General features: G+C 41.9%; 3 protein-coding genes across 3 annotated transcripts; 1 reads left to right on the top strand and 2 right to left on the bottom strand.

Moving 5' to 3' along the window:
- The first annotated feature begins 138 nt into the window (after positions 1–138).
- pelo (pelota mRNA surveillance and ribosome rescue factor) lies at positions 139–6338 on the top strand. Its single transcript, XM_070990365.1, has 13 exons — positions 139–549; positions 1021–1113; positions 1952–2102; positions 2288–2378; positions 3444–3607; positions 3964–4024; positions 4252–4413; positions 4497–4543; positions 4634–4707; positions 4802–4873; positions 5144–5218; positions 5327–5358; positions 5784–6338. Exons 1-13 carry the CDS (start codon positions 509–511, stop codon positions 5876–5878), a joined length of 1158 nt encoding a protein of 385 aa, XP_070846466.1. The 5' UTR covers positions 139–508; the 3' UTR covers positions 5879–6338.
- A 71-nt stretch (positions 6339–6409) lies between these two features.
- Positions 6410–8945, bottom strand: LOC139349707 (progestin and adipoQ receptor family member 4-like). The gene is made up of 3 exons (XM_070990669.1): positions 8604–8945; positions 7439–7657; positions 6410–7205 (listed from the first exon to the last, which is right to left on the bottom strand). Exons 1-3 carry the CDS (start codon positions 8767–8769, stop codon positions 6772–6774), a joined length of 819 nt encoding a protein of 272 aa, XP_070846770.1. The 5' UTR covers positions 8770–8945; the 3' UTR covers positions 6410–6771.
- A 324-nt stretch (positions 8946–9269) lies between these two features.
- Positions 9270–17411, bottom strand: LOC139349993 (spidroin-1-like). Its single transcript, XM_070991082.1, has 29 exons — positions 17291–17411; positions 16675–16971; positions 15669–15725; positions 15422–15475; positions 15146–15190; positions 14982–15032; positions 14771–14830; positions 14548–14601; positions 14386–14424; positions 14223–14279; positions 14003–14041; positions 13763–13813; positions 13634–13672; positions 13468–13524; positions 12713–12781; positions 12438–12503; positions 12213–12269; positions 11988–12035; positions 11721–11783; positions 11494–11565; positions 11243–11314; positions 11081–11152; positions 10916–10984; positions 10766–10828; positions 10603–10668; positions 10481–10519; positions 10066–10353; positions 9717–9773; positions 9270–9623 (listed from the first exon to the last, which is right to left on the bottom strand). The coding sequence occupies exons 1-29, from the start codon at positions 17409–17411 to the stop codon at positions 9619–9621; spliced, it is 2127 nt and encodes a 708-aa protein (XP_070847183.1). The 3' UTR covers positions 9270–9618.
- Positions 17412–19404: the final 1993 nt, after the last annotated feature.

Here is a 19404-nt window from a genome sequence, read left to right as displayed (position 1 = left end):
AGAGGGCAGACCATTCCCGCGCTCCTATAGGCGAGTTTTGCCAGTAGGCGGTGTTTGTGGGAGACATTGTTCTCTCGGATTGGCTGTTTTCAACGTCGGTCAGTATTTGCTTATCTCAAACCACAATGTAAAAAGGGCAATCGTTCTCGGATATAACGTTATTTTGCACTTTGGTGGCCTTAAATGAAAGATTATATCAAACAATGCAAGATGACTCGTGTTTGTCGACATTTACTCAAATATTCGTCTTCGTATCGCTCTGTATTTGTTGCGCAGTAAAGCGACACCCACGGAAGTGACCAAGATGGGAAGAATCGACGACGTATTTTGGCATGACGCAATGTCCTAGCGCCTGGCAACACGCACCGAGTGATTCATTCTTAAGTTGAGAAATGGCTTAGCTACTTTGCTAGTTCACTAAGATAAACATGACTCCAACTCGGTTAAACGTAAACCTATCTAGTTAACGCTAATTATACATTTGGTTATATTATACAAGCAGCCGACCATGAAGTTGCTCCATAAAGACATTGAAAAAGATAATGCCGGGTGAGTGACTGGCGATAGCTAATGTTAGCAAGCTAACCAGCATGCTATTTTGCAGCTGACTACATGTGTCAACTTGTGATGTACATTCACCTGTACCGGCAGAGATGTGGGGAGTTTGGGCTTAGTGTGGAAATTGCCCCTTTTGTAGCTGATATATAATAACTCACACAACATGAAATATAACTAAATGAGCTCAGATTGCATCGTTCAGGCTGTGGATATAGCTTTCGCTTTAATAAGTTTAATGACTGAGTTAACAAAACAACCACGGATTGTGTTAAGATTGACGTACACTCCATAAGAACCGTAACACAGTGGATTTTGCTGTATCATTGCATCGCATCGTGGCTTGACATCTTAAAGTAAAAGCGTATTCACAGTTTAATGCTGTGATAACCAAAACCACACCTGACGTATCATTAACGTGAATGACGCCAATAAGATGGCGCAGTGATGGCTATTCTTCTTCAGTCAGGTGACTCTGATGCCAGAGGAGGCAGAGGATATGTGGCACACCTACAACCTGCTACAAGTGGGGGACAGCTTGAGAGCCTCCACTATCAGGTAACCACTAACTTTGATTACATGGTGACAGATGAAGCCCTGCAGTGCACAGCAGGGCTTCCCAGATGTTTTGGCTTTGCTGTCTTGCAGCACTGCAGAATTGGCAATGCAGCTTCTTTCAGTGTGTGCTTCATTTGTCAGTTGATAACGATTCAAGTCTGCCACTCGGTATGCACTTGTAAGGTATCAAAAAAGCAACTCAAGGTTTAGCTTCCCTCCACCTTCATTAACCACTGATCAGATATGACATGCATCTGACGTAATCAGTGCTGCTAGCTATACAAGTTGACTTGTAGTAACTTGACAGATATAGTTTGGAAAGTTTCAACAGGAAGCTTTACTCACACACGACGTCTTGTATCAAAAGAATTCTGTTTTTGCAAGACCACAAGTTTCCAGCTCTGTCTTGAATTCCCTCAGCCATAAAAGTAATTCAGAGTGACTTCAACCAAATATCTTGAGCATTATAAGAGTCACAATAATGTTTCATACACGAATGCCGCGTTGTGACATTTGTTCATTAAGGAAGAGTGAGTATGATTTGTCGGTTGGGGTTTTCAAACACAACATTCAAATCAGGCACCTGGTCACTTTGTTTTTAATAGGCTCCCACGCACACACCCTGCATACTGTTATTGGCTGGGGGCAACACACCCACCGTCCAAAAGTTGATGCCCAGACCCAGAAACATCCAGAATACGGCAAAATAAGAAAATACAGGCAAAGGGAAGGGTCTCTGCATATAGAGGCACCATCACACACGTGTTTTGGATTGAGAAACACAAACAGAATTTGCCTTCAGAGCTGCAATTCAAGTCCATTTCCCCTGCTCCCACAGGAAGGTGCAGACAGAGTCCACCACTGGAAGTGTGGGCAGCTCCAGAGTCCGGACTACCCTCACTTTATGTGTGGAGACTATCGACTTCGACTCCCAGGCCTGCCAGCTGAGAGTAAAGGGCACCAACATTGAGGAGAACCAGTATGTCAAGGTCTGGTATTTCTAACCAACCTGACAGTTGCAGTCATGTCACATTAACAAGGATTGACGTTTTAAAGTGGAGTAGAGGGGCTAGAGTGATATGATTAGGATGCCGAAGATTTTCTTTTGTTCTCATAAGCACACTCATATGTTAAAGAATAACAGCAGTGTCGTTTATTCTTCTTCCCTCTCCAGATGGGCGCTTATCACACTATTGAGCTTGAGCTCAACAGGAAGTTCACTCTCGCTAAAAAGAGCTGGGACAGCGTCGTGCTGGACAGGATCGGTAAGCGGGTGCTGCTGTTGACGTTGGACTGATACCTCCATTTGTTTTATTCGGTCAGAACAATCATAGCAGAAAATATCAGTTTGTCTCAATCTTGTGTTTGGCTCATTTGAGCTCGCACTTCCCACTTGCATGGCAACCAGGACTTGTAAACAGTAATCAAATGGACTCACAAGTATCTTGTTTACCAGACAGAATTTCATGGGCTTTAGCAACTGCACACTCAGCTGCCAGAATCTCAGCTTCTACTTCCTTATACAGATAAAACTGCATGTCAGGGTCAGTTCTTGCATTTGATTCAGATTTGCTCACACTCCGAACAGACTACCAGCAGTTCTCTTGAAAGTAGTTAGAACCAAAATGTGAATAGCATTTTTCACATCTGACCAACTGAACCAAACCATGGAAACGAACACTGCTGAGTTCAGAGTTTTTCCATAGTTGGAGATGTTTGCTTGTCTTGATGAGTCAAGGTTACTTTCCATGTTGTGGGCAATCTGTTTGGCTTTAATAGTGTTATGAACCACAGCAACTTTAACATTCTGCTGAGTAGATTCACGTTCTCGCTCCAAGAAAACAGACCTTTGCCTCTTTCTGTCAGGCAAAGAACTGTGAAGCGAGCCAATGTGGTTAAAAAGACACAGTTCAAATGTCAAAAATTGCTCACAGATGTTGAACAGTTAAGATCATGTTGAACGTTAGAAGCTGTTTTGACAAGTTTACATGCACATTACAGGAAATGCACAGTCCTCTCCTTCATGTATTTACATTACCAGCAGAGAGAGTGTTGCCATGGGAACAGGATAGGAAGAAACACGAGGGAAGCTGACAGATGAGGTTCATGCATTTGAGTCATTGCTGCTGTAATTTTAACCACAACTTAAGTCTAAGTAGCAAGCGTGTGAAGCTCTTAGCAATAGCTCACATCAACTACAGGCATGATGTAAAAGTAAAATCAATGATTAACAGTAAACAGTAAAAACTGTAATAAGACATTTGTTGCTAGCTTCACAGAGTACCCGCTTCCTCTCATGATTCATTTATTTCGCCGCGTCTACCCTTTAGAGCAGGCATGTGATGCAACCCAGAAGGCAGATGTGGCAGCTGTGGTAATGCAGGAGGGTCTGGCCAACCTGGTGCTGGTGACCACCGCCATGACTCTGCTCCGTGCCAAGGTGGAGCTCACCATTCCTCGCAAGAGAAGGGGAAGCTGCACCCAGCACGAGAAGGTAGGTAAGCTCGCTGTGCACAGCTGTAATGAGGGGAGAATTAAGTCAGCAATGTAGGTAGTGTGTCGGTGTGGTGACCTCTCATTATGAGATGACCCTCGCCTCCCTTTTTTTCAAGACTTGTTGAAGACAAGAAGTGCTCTGAATAGAACAAGTTGGGCAGATATTTTAATATCTTGTCACATTTAAAGCAAGTAAGATACAGTAGGGGAAATCAACAAAGGTAGTCGCACTTTATATTCTGAATACTCATATCAACATATCAAACTAAAGCTTAGTGTATGATGACACTGTTTTTTCCCTCAGGTCTGGGATCTGTCATGTAGGCTGATGTCAAACTGTCTGTGTGTTTGCAGGCGCTGGAGAGGTTCTATGAGGCCGTGATGCAAGCGATTCTCCGCCACATCAATTTTGATGGTATTGCTGCTGTGTAGACGCACACAACCTCTTAGACATGCATAGACTTACAGTGTGTTCCTGTTTTGTGTCACACACTTCTCCCTTTATAATTGTTGTTCCTATGAGTCATTTTTATGGCACCTTTGTGGTTTATCATCGCTGCCACTACATTTTTTTTGTTTCCATTTAAAGAAATGAAACGTCAGAAAAGCTGATTTTGAATTCTCTCCCTTGCCTTCTGCCAGTGGTGAAGTGCATCCTGGTCGCCAGTCCAGGCTTTGTGAAGGACCAGTTCATCACCTACCTCTTCAAAGAGGCAGTGCGACAAGACAACAAGATCCTGCTGGAGAATCGACCCAAATTCATGCTGGTCCACTCGTCATCAGGTCATAAGTACTCGCTCAAAGGTACGAGCTGGCAGCCTCTGAGAGTAAAATAATAAAATCTCATCACAAGGTGAAAACTCAGTAAAATGCTTGTTGTTTTGCAGAAATCCTCTCTGATCCCGCCGTGACAAGTCGGCTCTCTGATACCAAGGTGACTGTACAGCCTGTGATTTGTCAGCTTGTCTTATTCAATGAAAGTGAATAGTGACTGTAGCAGCTTGTCTTTATGTTTAACTTCCAGGCAGCAGGAGAGGTGAAAGCCCTGGAAGATTTCTATAAGATGCTCCAACATGAGCCTGACCGAGCCTTTTATGGGTGAGTGACGATGCACCAGACCAGCCAACCGGCAAGAAGTCCTCATTTATTCATACTGATAATCAGCAACCTTTGTATCTTTGCATTCCCACAGACTGGCTCATGTGGAGAAAGCTGCCGACGCCCTCGCCATCGACACCTTGTTGATAAGCGATAAGCTGTTCAGGTACACACTGGGAGAGATTGCTTGTTTTTGGCACAGATCTTTAGGTTATCTGATTTAGATTTGCAGGGCGGGTGTTTTTACAGACAGAATCGTTGGGTCAGCATTTATGTTCAGCCGCTACTGGCCAGCATTTTCAACAGTTTTCTCCTTGATTAACTTGTATACAATCAAAAACTGCCATCGGAATAATTTAAAATGTTGACGATGTAAACAATCACATCTGCTCTGTGTATGAATGCATGTTTTGTGTGTCTCCACGTGTACGTCCAGGCACCAGGATATCCCCACGAGGAGTCGTTACGTTCGGCTGGTGGACAACGTGAGAGACAATGGCGGCAATGTCAGGTACCGATCGTCTTTTAAAAGACTGGCTGTGTTAACATTGACCAAGAAGAACGTCCTTTACCAAGTTGATATGTTTTCCCTCTCGTTTTTTTTTTTTTTTTCATCCAGAATTTTCTCAAGCCTTCATGTTTCTGGTGAACGTAAGTTATAAAAGCATTCTGACCTGTTTTATTTTTAGAAACACATATCTGTAGTACTTATTTGGCAAACTCATGAACGAAACAGGGACCCAAACACATTAAAACATTGCTGCATGGCGCTGCTAGTGGTTAAAAACTCTACAGGGTATTGTTATGTAACTCTGAGGGTTTATTCCATAATAGTAACTTGAAATGACCAGCATGAGTAAAATAACACCAACGCACTGTCAGGTCTGCTCTGTAAATGTTTGATACTGTCAGGGGAATTTCATTTACTGCTGTCATTTCAGCACTGATTGATTAAGTTCAACTTCGACAGAATCAGTTCCTCAAATTCAACTGTGCTTTTTGCACTTCTGTACTTAGAGATAAAATCAGCCTGAAGTACCATTTGTATATCGATTTATCCTTGATTGTCTCCTCAGAACTGACTCAGCTGAGCGGAGTGGCTGCCATCCTGCGGTTTCCCATTGCCGACCTATCTGAGGCTGAGGACGACAGCAGCTCAGACGAAGACTGATCCACAGAAATGGACTAGAAAAAAAGAGGAAGCTCGTCCAGTGTAGCACATAATGCAAGAATGCATTGACTCAGAGCATTGTAAAACAATAAAGCTGCTGTGTTACGGGCTAAGTACTCCACCTCTGCAACATCCACACCTCTTTCAAGTCTAATCTGCACACCTGTTTTTTTTGTTTTTTTTTAAGTGGCCATATTTGCAAGTAAATTGATGCAGTTTTTGGTGCTGTGATGCTTTTAGTTTGAAGGTGACAGTGTCTTTCAAAGATGCAGGTTCAGCTCATGCCAGAAAGCTCTGAGTTCAGAAGAATGCCAATGACAAAGACTAACATTCGTTGCCAAGTTCAAATGAAAGCAGTTAAAATTTTACTGACATTTAGCAATAGAAAAAAAGATTTTCTTTTCCAAGTGTACATACAGTATATCTCACTTGCAATTAAACAACAGAAGTATTCAACCACTTGTCGTATTTCACTTTGTCACAAGAATCCTTGAATGAATGAATGAATGAATGAATGAATGAAACAACATGTAAAAATATAGAATTTATTGCATTAAATAATTTCATTTTCCATTTTGGTTATGGGCAATATGACCCAAAACTACTGCATTTCAACAAACTAAAAATCAAGTATGCTCAGGATTTTTAATTTAGCGTAGTGATGTCTTAGTTCCACAGTTACAACACTGTAAGTTCCTCTTATTCTCCTGCGGCAAAATGTCAAACTGCAAACTTCCCTTGCAAAGAATTTCAGCAGCTAGAACTAAAGTGCATTTAGAAACAACTTGCCTCTCTTCTCTTTTTACTTAACTCCTCCTGCCTCTTTGAATCCTAAATCTCTTCTCTATTGGCAGAGCCTTGAGTGCACATGTGTGTACTTGATATACTTTGCATCACTCAGTAGGACACTGGTAGGTCTTAATCCAGGCTAAATCCTCCAGTGTGCCCCAGTGCAGGTAGATTATTGAGCAAGTAACCATGACATGCATTATCTGGTGGCTGTTGCCCCAGTTGTCAAACCGGCCTGGGATGAAACGCTCTGGAATCTGGATGATGTTGACCACCCCTCCCAGTACAGCCAGTGTGTCCATGATGATGAAGAGCCGCAGGGAGTTGGGGCTGCCCACCCCGCTGCCAAACACCCGGAAGAGGAAGAGGCTGAAGCGGAACAGGCCCTGCCAGACGAAAGCTCGCAGCCGCAGGACATTCGTGCGGGCCGTGGTGGCACAGTATATACCGTAGCTCGACAGGAGGATGTAGGCCAGCAAGGCGGTCTGTCGTATGGCGGGGTAGCAAAGAAGGGTGATGTGGATGATGGGAAGTGCCCCTGGTGACAAGATGGAAAATATGCCAATGAATTAACAGCAAGGCCACTAAAGCTAGATTGACTCGGTAGTTTTCAGGGTTATTCTAAGCAAAGGAGGAGATTTGGACTCAGTGAAGATTCATTTGTTACACTTGAAAAACCAGATCTATAAGAAATGATTAGGATTTGAGATGCTGCAAATTTAGAGAGATTCAGGCCGAGGACAGCAGAGCCAAATGGCGTCGACCACCTACCCAGCGTGTTAACCAGGCAGACCCCGAACATGTCCAGGGAGAGCAGGATGTCGTACACATGTTCTCCTCCTATATGGTTCATGAACACATGGTAGACCACAGAGCCAACGGTGGGGCAGAGGCAGGCCAGGTAGTGGACCACACAGATCCAGATGCTGTCCACCTCCATCCAGGGGATACTGAAAGGCAGCAGCACCAAGAAGAGGAAGAAAGGGATGCCTGAGGCAATCGGAAGATTAGGAGTTGACAGGGGGGAAAGGGATAGGTGATGAAACAAGAAAATGAGGGAGTGCATGTTAGAGACAATTGGAGAATTATTTTCCAGTATGACTAAAAGCTTTTAAGTTTGTGGTCTGCTGCAAGTAGTTGGTTAATGACATCTGTTTTTATAGTGAGCAGGTGCTATTAAATAAGACCTTACACAAAGCAGAATGAGGAATTTCAGAGTCTGTGAATGGTTCCTCTGTTTGTTTACTCTAGGAATAGTGTTAAATATACGACTGTTGGCTACATGCATGGAGAAACCAGAGAAACCCTCAAGCACACACAGCTAATACCCTTCACTTCCCCTTAGTAAGAGTGTTAGCCTTAATGAACTTATGGGATAGCCAATTAAGGAGAAAATGGAGCATGGAGAAGATGTTTGTTAAAAGTTAAAAGTTCAAGGCTGTGCATATTTTACCTTGTGCACAGTTACTTTTCCATCTATTCTTGTGTTTGCACAATCTGAGTCATGTTTGCATTTCAAAGACTTCTGAAAAACACGCAAATTGGGAAAATATGTAAATTTTCAAAATTCTGCAACTACTCTCAATCTTTGCAAATGTGGATCTCCAAGATGGTTTTCCCATAATACATATGGGCATTTACACCTGAAATCATCAGCCAGCCACACACCTTTAAAGACCTTGTTAACAGTAGGTTATTTCCAGGGCAGGGATTCCCAGGACAGATTACAGTTAATTCCCCATATCCTCATTACACACTCTTGTCAAGTATGCTTGCAACTGGCCATAAGTGAGAGTAGTGGATATCTGTGTTGTTTTGATGAGTTGAGTGGATACTATGCGAGAAACATTTGCTGTGTATTTAACTGCAAAGATGTGAGTGAATTCCTAAAGGAATAACAGCTGCAAGGCAACACAGAGTAAATTTCTGGACTTACCATGAGTGTAAATGTTCCCCAGCTCATTGTGCATGTAGAAGATGCTCTTGAGGCACTCTTGAGCCGTGGAGACTGGCCGGTAACCTGTCAGGACATACTTGTTGAACTGAAGGTGTGTAGGGGTCTTTGTGAAGTCCAACAGCCGCGGTCCTTCGTAAAGCACCATCACAACTTCCTGCAGCCGATGCCCTCACATTCGTGTAGTTGACAGTACAGGTTCCTCACATTTACATCCTAAACGAGGCCGCGCTCAGGAATCTGAGGCACAATCATGACCACGACTGGCCGGAAATTCTGGTGCTTGAATCCATCATTGGACAGGTGTAATTCCAAGCAAGCAACCTGTTGAGCTGGCAAAGTGGCATGCTCTCCGTCAGACCAATCAGCAAAGGGTTCTTATCCCTAAGCTGGAGTAATCCTCGCAAAAAGCCATGTGCACTACAGCAGCTGCTGCTTGTCATGGCTCATAATGGACTCACACCTCAATTTCCTCTTGAACATCAATGTATTTCCTGTATTATAGTGTGCACACATCTTCCTATTCTTCATGCTTGTATGCAACTGTGCTGCAGGATGATCTGGGGCCACTACAGTGTGTAGTCATTCTTCATAATATTCTGTTACACACTAAATGCATAGAAACACACACATAAACTAAAACTTTTCCACTGTTGGTCTTCACTGGTGGTTTTATTCAATCAAATACTGTACAATCATAAACAGATGCTTGCCAAAAAAAAAAATCCCTTTCCCATGCAAAATAAATTAGACTGATTTAAGTTTTACAGAATTATTTTGAGTTCAGTCAAAGAAAACACCGAATGCACGCAGCAGACAAACTCCATTTGTCATTTGAGTGTACAGTGAACAGTGCAGTTTTATCTTTAGACTGACAAACACAAAAATACAGGGCCTATTCGAACAGAAGAAAATAAAAACAATATACACCGAGACAATATAATAATACAATATACAACGGCAGAAAAATAGATTGTACTTGTCGTTGTCAGCAGGGTTAACCTGTGTGAAGAGACGAATGCAGAGCAAAGATGAGTGGGAGGGTGAGGAAAAACACAGCAAACTGGAAATAATCATGAGTCAGTCTGCTCTTACCTTGATAGCCACTATTCCCAAAGAAGCCATTCAAATCATATTTGTTGTTCTTTGCTCCTGAAGAAAAAGAGAAAACAATGCAGGTGGTTATGCAGAAGTTCAAGTGACTTTCACAGCTTGAAATGTTACATACACTTATTATATATCATTTCAAAGCACATACAGCCTCTGACTGTACTCTAATGTTTGTCACGGTGAACTTAAAGGAGCAGTCCGAAATTTTGGGAAATGCAATTATTCCCTCTCTTGAGAAGTCAATGAGAAGACTGAAGCCACTCTGAAGGCTGCCTTCCATCCTTAATCTATCCTTAGATTGTGCAACCGTTACTTTAACCTCCGCAGAACTTGCCTTGTGGGTGAAAATGCAGTTTGAGATGCTGTTGAATGTGTATCTGACGTGGCAGCTGCTGCTGAAGCAGGTCGTCAGCTTGCTCGGGCACCTGAGCCTCGCCGTGTGTTCCTGTAGCTGCTGCTGAGTCGAAGCCGAGGCTGGCAGTGCCCGCGGGGTCGGGCAGGTCCTCAACACCTGCTCCGGGCACCACATCAGGTGTGTAGGAGGACTCCATGGGCAGATAGGACGGCACAGAGGGGTAAGCTAGGGTGGGGCTGGGAGTGGGAGCTGCGGGAAATGCAACAACTATGGAGGGAGAGCAGACAAGGCAAACAGGAACAACAGATGAATTGTGTTACTGTAAACTAACTATGTTATTGTCTGTGCACTATATATGCACTTAAAATCTGGGGATGAAAGTTCCTCGTTTTACCTTCTGGCTGCACTTGTCCATTTATGTAGCCCACATTTTCTAAAAGCAACAAACAGTTTAAACATTATGTGAATGCAGTGGAGCCACAAGATCAACCAGACTGAACTACACGCAGCACTTACCGTATCGATCAATGGACATCTCATCGCTTTCCACTGCAATTGCTGGAGTGGGTACCTCTCCCTTCACTAAGGGATGAGGAGAAAAGACAGTTAAGAAGAAGAGATCGGGGTCTATTGTATTATGTTTGAATATTTGTGCTGTGAATCTCTTTCCCTGACGCACCGTAAGACTTTCCAGCTGACTCTGGCTCAAGAGGCAGAGGCTCATAAGATAAACCAGCTGTATCTGTTTAAGGCAAAAAAGAGACATAAATGTATAATTTCTGTGCATTTCTAACTAAGCTAGTCAGGTAATTAGTAGCAATTATGATACCATATTCTCCACCAGATCTGGCTTCAGATGCAGACTCAAGAGGCTGTGGTTGGTAAGGTCCCTGGTTATCTGGTGAGAGATTGATGTGAAATCATTTAGTAAAAGTCCAAAATGCAGACGGACAGAATGACTGGTATGACTGGTACATTAAAGGATGTACTATACCATATTTCCCAGAGGACTTTGCTTCACTTCCAAACCCAAGAGCTTGTGGTGCGTAGGGAACTTCACTGCCGCCTGAGCAGTTGGCAATCACACGGACAAGTTAAACCAAACAAATACACAAATGACAATTAGAAGGGAGCTGCCATGTTTGCTGACTCTCACCGTATTTGCCTGTTAATTTTCCACTCGGTCCAAGCCCAAGAGGTTCAGGCTGATATGGTGACCCAGCAAGACCTGGAAGAAATTGTATTATTAAATAAATTCAGTAACTTGCTGGGCAAGGAGCCAAAGGTTCCCTCTCACTATGCTAAGCTAAGTTAGCCCAGTGCTGGCAGTCACTTCAGATTTACCATACAAGAAAGCTAATAAACGTATTTCCCTTTCACTGAACTTTTCTTTATTGAAGCTTTTACCATATTTGCCAGTAGATTTGGCTTCAGGGGCCAGTCCAGCTGGTTGAGCTTCATAGGGCATTCTTCCATAACCTGAAGAAGAGACGGAGAAACAGAGGAAGAGACAGAAGAAGGTGAAAAAGAAAGCTTGAGGGACTTTTCTAAAACAATGACTGGGATTTTGTAGTGTGCTGTTTGTAGCAAGCAAATCACAAGTGATACCAAAGCTATTTATTCACCATATTTACCAGCTGTATTTCCATTACTACCAAGACCAAGAAGCTGCCCACCATTGGGGAAGCCACCATATCCTGAGCAGAGGAGGGAAAACAGTATGACAGGATCTCCTCTCAAAATGGACACTCATCAGAAGCCTGTTCACAGTCAAGTGTAGATTGTGGATTTAACTGCCTCTGCCTATCAGTGTCTGCGTCTCTGGGACTGCTACAGTAACAACAAAACTACAGTTAAAAAAAAAACAAAACAAAACAAACTTTTTGTTCCATCACACTGACCATATTTTCCAGGTGCAGGGTCCCCTCCCATGCTGGCACCAAGACCACCTGCAAGTATGTTGAATTAATATCATTAACAACTGATGCTGGACACGAGACCTTTGTGGCTCAGTGAACCAACTTGTCAGGATTAGCTGCTTTGCTTCCCACACCAGACAAACACACTGACAAGTTACTGGTGATACTGCACATTACTTTGAAATGCAGCATAGGTTAATAACTCACCATATTTTCCAGATGATTTGTTATCACCAGCAGGCCCATAGGGGCTTCCACCATAACCTGGATATAATTGGGACACACGTGGACTCATTAGACTGACCATGCACGGTTGTAAATACAGTCAATTAACACACATGGATTACATATAAATGAACTTGCAGGTTTGGTTAAGACTTACAGTGTCTGCATTAACAGACTGAATGAAAGGATGCAATAATAACATAATACCATAATGTCCTGCGCCATTAGTCCCTGCACTGACGGGCTGTCCACCAAACTGCAGTCCACCAATGCCTAAAACAGAGTGAACAGTAAGTGAGTGGAGAATAATGTTGGTTGACACACGAATAATGAGAAATGAACTTGCTTTAACAGGTTTAAGATTTATATGAGAGTTCTATACATCAAGTTGCTTTAAACTCATGAAGCCATTGACGTGAGTCCCTTTTGCTCTCCGAGCTACGTTACAGCGGAGTGATCGAATACGACCAGCAAGCACTCACCGTACTTGGTGTTTGATTTCTCTGCACCCATTCCCAGGGGCTGACCACCGAAAGGCAAGCTGCCCATTCCTGTAACATTGGAACATTTTAGTTGTGGTGTGAGAAATGTTTCAGTTAACGTGTAAAAAAGTTATACATACCACCATACATGCTGCCTAATTTTCCATTTGAACCCAGCTCAGCCAACTGAGGCTCAAAGTGGCTCCTATCTGCATGGGTACAAATGCCTGTGTATTGAATCCATTGACTTTTACACCTTGCCATGAATATGCTTTTAACAGGCCAACAGTATTTAGACTGAGGCCGTTTCTGAAATCACCTTACTGCTGAGAGCAGGGAATAATCAGATTACTGAAGTGAACGCAAACACACTGATAAACCTACAAACTGAGATACTGAGATGCTCTGACAAACTGGATGAGCTCCTCAGTTGCAAAGAGTGAAAAAAAATAACATTCATTGATGCTTCAGATGCACAAAAATAGGCTGACGTGACTCAGCGCTGCCTGAGGAGCAGTACTGGGCTCAAAATGTGCTGCAGCATTTCGGATTTTAGTCACTCTTGTTTGTTTTTATTTTGTTATTCTGCTCTTTTCACACATCCAACGCAAACAGGAAGCGAATATCAATAATACTTTATTTTTTTGCTCGGAGGCAGCTTTCTGTTTATTCACTGTGGATTATTCTGCTCACTGTTAAAACCTTCCCGTTCACACGTGCATTAATCATATCTTTACATGATTGGATTGTCTTACCATCTAGTCCAGCAGGAACCGCGGGGGCTCCACTGTAAGGAATCTGTTTGGCGCCACCTGCAGAATCAGGAGTAAAGTGAACAATAACGGATTACATTCATTGTTTCACCATCCATATCTTGTTGATTTCATTCATTTCACTCTCATGTTGCCAGCCATATCATACCTGATTTGCCATTAGCAGTGGCTGCACCTTGGCCAAGACCTGGAAAAATGAGGAAATGTTGACTTCTATTGTAATTCACACAGAATAAAACACATTTTCTGAAACCAAATTTGACATAATGGTACTTACTTGCATAGTCAGGCTGTACACCAGCACTGTAACCGTTTCCATTGCCATACCCTGCAAGGACAAGACATCATAAACTACGTCAGTGCTCCTATCTTACACTAGTAGGCTGAGCTAAAAGGCAGGCAATAACACAGTAGCAACTATGAGAATATATCATCTGTCATTTATAGACTCATCATGTGTTGTAACCATTTATGGATCCAGTACTTCAAAAAACTGAGTGTAAACACTGACTCACACCTGATTTGGACTTGCTTGTTTCACCCAATCCTGTAATTCCTGAGAAAAATGGCAGAAATTTGGTAAAAATTCAGGTTATATGAGAGAACAATTTGAAGTTGAAGGGGTGCTGAAGGGATGATAAAGGGTCAAATTCAGTTTTAAAAGCTATTGTAACTGATGATCAGCTTACTGGTTTAGTTAAAAGACAATGTTTAGAGCTTATCCTTTTAAAATGCACCTCCATGTGAATTTCTGTTTCCATATCCAGCTCCAAGGTACGCTCCTTGTCCATAACCTGAGAGCAAACAACAAAAAAGCACATTCCACACTTCAGATTAGATTTATTCCTCTTCCCTATGAGGTTGAATGACTTTTTCAGCTGAGAGGAAAAAAACACTCACCAGGTTGCTGAGGTTTCCCTGCATAAGGATATCCAAGGCCTGTAAACAGAAAACCAAAGGTACTTTAAAAATCACATGTGAATTTCATTGGAAGTGAAAGAAAACCATGGAAATAGCAGAGAGCATTGTTGACTGTATGTCAGTATTGACGGTAAATATTACCAGCTCCGTATCCATTGCTGAGTCCGGGGACAGTGTAGCCTCCTGCTCCATAACCTTTGGAAAGACAAAACTTAATTCAGACGTATGTGGACTTAATACAAGATCTCATCCAAATGTCACAACAGGATTTTCTGAAACTGACACAACAGAAAAGGAAAAATGTTCAAATATTCATGCATTTCACTCAAAACATGTGTCTTAGCTATTTTACCAGGCTCCTGACCTGCTTTGTTTGCTTTAGCTCCACCTCCATTTGACTGTCCCCCTGCACTGGCACCAAATCCTACACAATGACAACATATCACTACGATCAGGCCTCCATTCATGCCTGCATCTTCATAATGATCAAACCTGCAGTGCACATCAATCATCATCTGCAAAACGCTCCATTTTATACACAAGAACACTGAGAGTGAAGAATAAAGTAGATTTACTGTTTGGTTTGGCTCCATATCCCTTTGGAGCACCAGCTCCAGCCCCATAACCTCAAAGGAAAAAAAAAAAAAAGTCAAAAATCACAAATATAAACACTAAGTATTCTTGTATCTATGAAAAATACACTGTTACGCAATGAACTGAGTCACTACTGTCCGAGTACCTTTCGTGTTTGTGCCAGAGGATGCTGAAGCACCTGCATTATAACCTTAAATGACAAACACAAAACAATGTGAACACCTATTTTTCATTACCTGCTTCGACTCTGTGTTTAATGTCCAAATCAAGGTAGCGAAGGAGGTAATGTAGGGTTATCTATCCCAATTCCTTTAAAATACATTTTACATGCAGTGAAAGCAAAAAATACTCATTTCAGCATGCAAGACCACTGGAACAATGGTAATAATTTTGGCACATGGCTGAAATATACTCAGTTTACCAGGTCTAGGTATTTTCATCCACTGTCCATTTGGTAGTCCTGATGGTCCACAGTCTAGAAGACCAACAGAATGGAGTATTAGCAGCACAATTCAAGACTACACAGCAAACCAGACACACAGATATGTAGATTCAACCAAGCAATCAACCACTACACACGCAGGTGTTTTTGCAGATGAGATGAATATCTGCACCAGATCTCACAGACAAAGCGCTCAGAAAAAAAATTCAAATTCAAAAGTTTTTACCGGGTTTAGCTGGTTTCGCTCCCTGTCCCTTTGTAATTGAAGCTCCTCCGCGGTTCTCTGAAAATCAGAGGGACAGATCGGGCCTGAGTTGGAAATGATTCATGTACAATATCTCCATAAAGTCTTACACTTACAGTATCATTAAACAACAACATGCATTGAATGCACCAAATTCAAAATGATCAGGATTCAGATCATGTATGTTACAAGGACCACACAACAAAGTAACAAACTTCACACTTTTAGTCTGTCGGTTGATTGTCAACTTGCTACAAATGTTAGAGGAATAGTTTTGACATTTTGGGAAAAATGCTCATTCAGTTTCTTGCTGAGTTAATCTGGAAAGGAGGATTGATACCACTCCCATGTCTGTAAAGTAAATATGAAGCTACAGTTAGCTTAGCTTAGCATTTAGACTGGAAACAGAGGGAAACAGCTAGCCTGGCTCTGTCCAAAGATGACAAAAATATTAATTAAAACTCAATCTTATTATCTAACTGAGCAAAAAAGCGAGTGAGCGTATTTCCCAAAACATCACTTCAAAAGTGACATTTACACATGACAAAGACATAAACACATCCGAACATAAGTTATTGGTAATTTAACAACTCTGAAGAGAGCATGCGACACAGAAACAAACATCTAATTACACAAAAATCTGTAGAGCTATGACAAATATGACCACTGACACTGGCTAGGATTCACTCTCAAGTTAATACTTTGCATTTCTCCACCTGCACATGTAAATTAAAGCAAAATTCACCTTCACGTGTTGAGATGCAGGTATGCAGGTATTGATACTGAGAATGCATTTAGACTGACAAAGTATTACAGGCTGAATCCTAGCCATTAAAACAACACACATTTTGAGTACAAGACACTTAGAGGGATCACAATGTCCATAATTCTGCAACAGACTTAGAGTTAGGAACAATTGAGGATTGAGTGATCATTTACACATGCAATACAACACTATGCGACACACCCGGATCAACATTCAGTTTACCAGTTGCCCCAGTTTCTCCTGCAGGGAGACCTTTGACCCCAACTCTGTCAGGTCCTGCCTCTGGCTGACCTTTGATGCTTGCTTCTTCTGGTGCGAGCTCAGGCACACCCACAGCCAGCGCTTCTTCAGGCGTGATGCTCTCTGTACTTTTAGCTGCCACTGTTTCAGGAACAGCTTTGATTTTCAGGGGTTTGGTGCTTGCGGGGGCAGCATCCCCTTCACTGGTGCTGTCTACCCCAAAAAGAACCTCTGCCTCTGCACCTTTTTGCTCGGGCACAGCACTTCCCGTCACATAACCTACAGGCCACACATTTCATCATTTATGTACACAATATTTTACTCCAAAATCAACGTCTTTTTGCTCAGATTCAGCATTTTAGTTTAAGTGCATTTACAATATGTGTGTGTGGGCAAACCACAGAGTACAAATTCAAAAGAAACACATGATTAAACATAAATTCACATATAGGAAAAGCAATGCACTGACAGGCTTTTTGAGTTTGCATGTAACCGCAAAATGACCAGCAGTGATTCCACAGTTTGTGGAGCTGTGGGTGTTTTTAGATTTTTTTCCTGTTACAGAAACACTGGACAGATTGAGGTTCATGGTACTTGCCTTGAAGATCTGGTGTTGCCTCTGGTGCTGGGTTAGTCTGGGGGACCACTGGTTCAGGTGTTGGCTCAGGTGCAGGCTTTGGGTCTTTGCCTTGAGGAATCACTGGTGCTAGTTCTGGCATAGCTTGAGGGACTAGTGGTGTCTGTTTGTAGCCTTTTCCTTGTGGCACAGATGAGGGCAACTTTTTATATTGCTCTTGTGTCACCATAACAAGGATACCCCTCGTCGGCTCAGGGGAAACAGTTACTGTACCTTCAGTTATTGCTTGCTGAGGTGTCACGCCCCACTGTGGTGCTGCACTTGGCTGCTCAGGAGAGAGAACTCCACCTTTTAGGCCCTTTACATTAGACGCGCCTGCACCCTTTGCACCCTTCCCATTTGGCATCATGCCATAACCTGAGAACCAAACAGAATATGTCGGTGAAAAATTTTAATCAGAATCAGCATTACTTTATTGATCCCCGAGGGGAAATTGTTATCGTTGCAGTTTTTTTTTTGTTTAATAGAGAACCACTGAGAACACGAGGACATCTTATACAAGACCACTGCACCTGTGAAACACAACAATTTCATGATGAAATTTCTGAATACCAAAAGCACTGCAGACATCTTAAACACATGATTAGCCAATCAATGCAAAAACAACTATTTGTCTCCTTTCTTCCTAAGGATGGTTCAGATTGGATATCACAAACATTTCATGCATTATACATATTATGCAGAATCGTTACCAGGGTCGAGTGTTTTAGCACCTTCACTGGGTGACACTGCTCCAACTCCTTTAGTAGTTTGAGGGTTTGAGCCTGCCTTTGGACCTCCATGTCCTGCAAATGACAGTTTGTAAATTACAAATTTTATTACAGTAACATTGTTTTAGGGTTGAGATAAACTGACCATTATAACAGCCTCACAAGATTAACTCTAATTACACTCCACAACTCATTAATGGATGACTCCTCTTGAATTTCAAAAAGAAATGACTGGATTGATGGAACTTTTTGAGCTTGAGTTTACCTCCGTATCCACCGAGTGCAGCACCATTTCTAACTCCATGACCTTGAGAGAAAATATAACAAGACGTAAGCAAGGTTGGCAATAATGGAAGATTTAAAATGCCTAAATTGAAGCAAATCAAGCAAAGAAATAAAGTGAAATACAAGACACATTATATGTATTTTCATTTTATGTATGTATTGTGTCAGTTAAACAAAAAACAAATATAAAAACAACTATTTAGCCTAATATTCGCGCACATTTAAATCAAATACAGAAAAATGGAGATGTTTTGCATGTCAGTGTTTTCCAGCAGAGAGCACCATAGACCTGTCAAAACTAAATGCAAAGTACATCATTAGCTTTCATCAAGAGATGCAGGGAAGCATCTTTTTTATTTGAAATGGCAACAACCTGTCAATGCCAAAACGATAGATGACTGTCCAATCACAGCTCAGGGGCAGAAGCAGTGATGACATGATTTTTTATTGGGTTTGGCTACAAAAGCTTTGGGAACCCCAGCTCAGACATAACACTACATAAATATGTCATCCCACTGAAACAAACTGGACACTTTCCTGCATGAGGAACATTCAGAGCACGTTAACAATAAATATGAAACGTTACCATTGGGTTTGGCTCCATATCCATTGGGAACAGCTCCATTTCCATAACCTTCACATTAAAGAAATCATTACAAAGACTTCCAGATCAACTTCCAGAACTACATTTTGTGACATGCTAATAATACAAGAATTACCCAGCTGGGGTCCCACTGCATCTCCTCTGGTGGCTCCATATCCTGTAACATGTTCATGAAAGCGTATTACTTTATACTCTGATTGAAAATAAAACAGTACTTTGAATTGAAAATATGTTTGAGAGGCAGGCTTTCTTCGGAATTTCCCCTCGAGGGATGAATAAAGGAATATTGAATTGAAATGAATTGAGGCTTACCGTTGGGTTTGGCACCATACCCATTTGGAATATTGCCATACCCTTAAAAAAAACCCCACATCAGAGTAAATTAAAATCAGAGTTGTGCTGACAATGAATTATCACATATTACATAATTCTGTAAATATTGTCAATTTGGTGTGAGAGATGGATTTTGCTTCTTG

The sequence above is a fragment of the Chaetodon trifascialis genome, chromosome 21 (assembly GCF_039877785.1).
Source record: "Chaetodon trifascialis isolate fChaTrf1 chromosome 21, fChaTrf1.hap1, whole genome shotgun sequence".
Classification (NCBI taxonomy): domain Eukaryota; kingdom Metazoa; phylum Chordata; class Actinopteri; order Chaetodontiformes; family Chaetodontidae; genus Chaetodon; species Chaetodon trifascialis.
The sequence above is the reverse complement of the archived record's forward strand: the minus strand, read 5'-3'. Positions and strand labels throughout refer to the sequence as shown.

Coding starts and splice junctions, on each gene's coding strand:
- LOC139349707 (XM_070990669.1), bottom strand. CDS start 8,769: ATGGTGCTTTACGAAGGACCGCGGCTGTTGGACTTCACAAAGACCCCT. Junction 7,658..8,603: donor GGGGAACATTTACACTCATG/GTAAGTCCAGAA, acceptor CGATTGCCTCAG/GCATCCCTTTCTTCCTCTTC. Junction 7,206..7,438: donor CTGCCTGGTTAACACGCTGG/GTAGGTGGTCGA, acceptor TCTTGTCACCAG/GGGCACTTCCCATCATCCAC.
- LOC139349993 (XM_070991082.1), bottom strand. CDS start 17,411: ATGCCAGAACTAGCACCAGTGATTCCTCAAGGCAAAGACCCAAAGCCT. Junction 16,972..17,290: donor GGCAACACCAGATCTTCAAG/GCAAGTACCATG, acceptor TGTGGCCTGTAG/GTTATGTGACGGGAAGTGCT. Junction 14,280..14,385: donor AGGGAAACCTCAGCAACCTG/GTGAGTGTTTTT, acceptor GTTTGCTCTCAG/GTTATGGACAAGGAGCGTAC.
- pelo (XM_070990365.1), top strand. CDS start 509: ATGAAGTTGCTCCATAAAGACATTGAAAAAGATAATGCCGG. Junction 2,379..3,443: donor CGTCGTGCTGGACAGGATCG/GTAAGCGGGTGC, acceptor TCTACCCTTTAG/AGCAGGCATGTGATGCAACC. Junction 4,544..4,633: donor GTCGGCTCTCTGATACCAAG/GTGACTGTACAG, acceptor TTTAACTTCCAG/GCAGCAGGAGAGGTGAAAGC.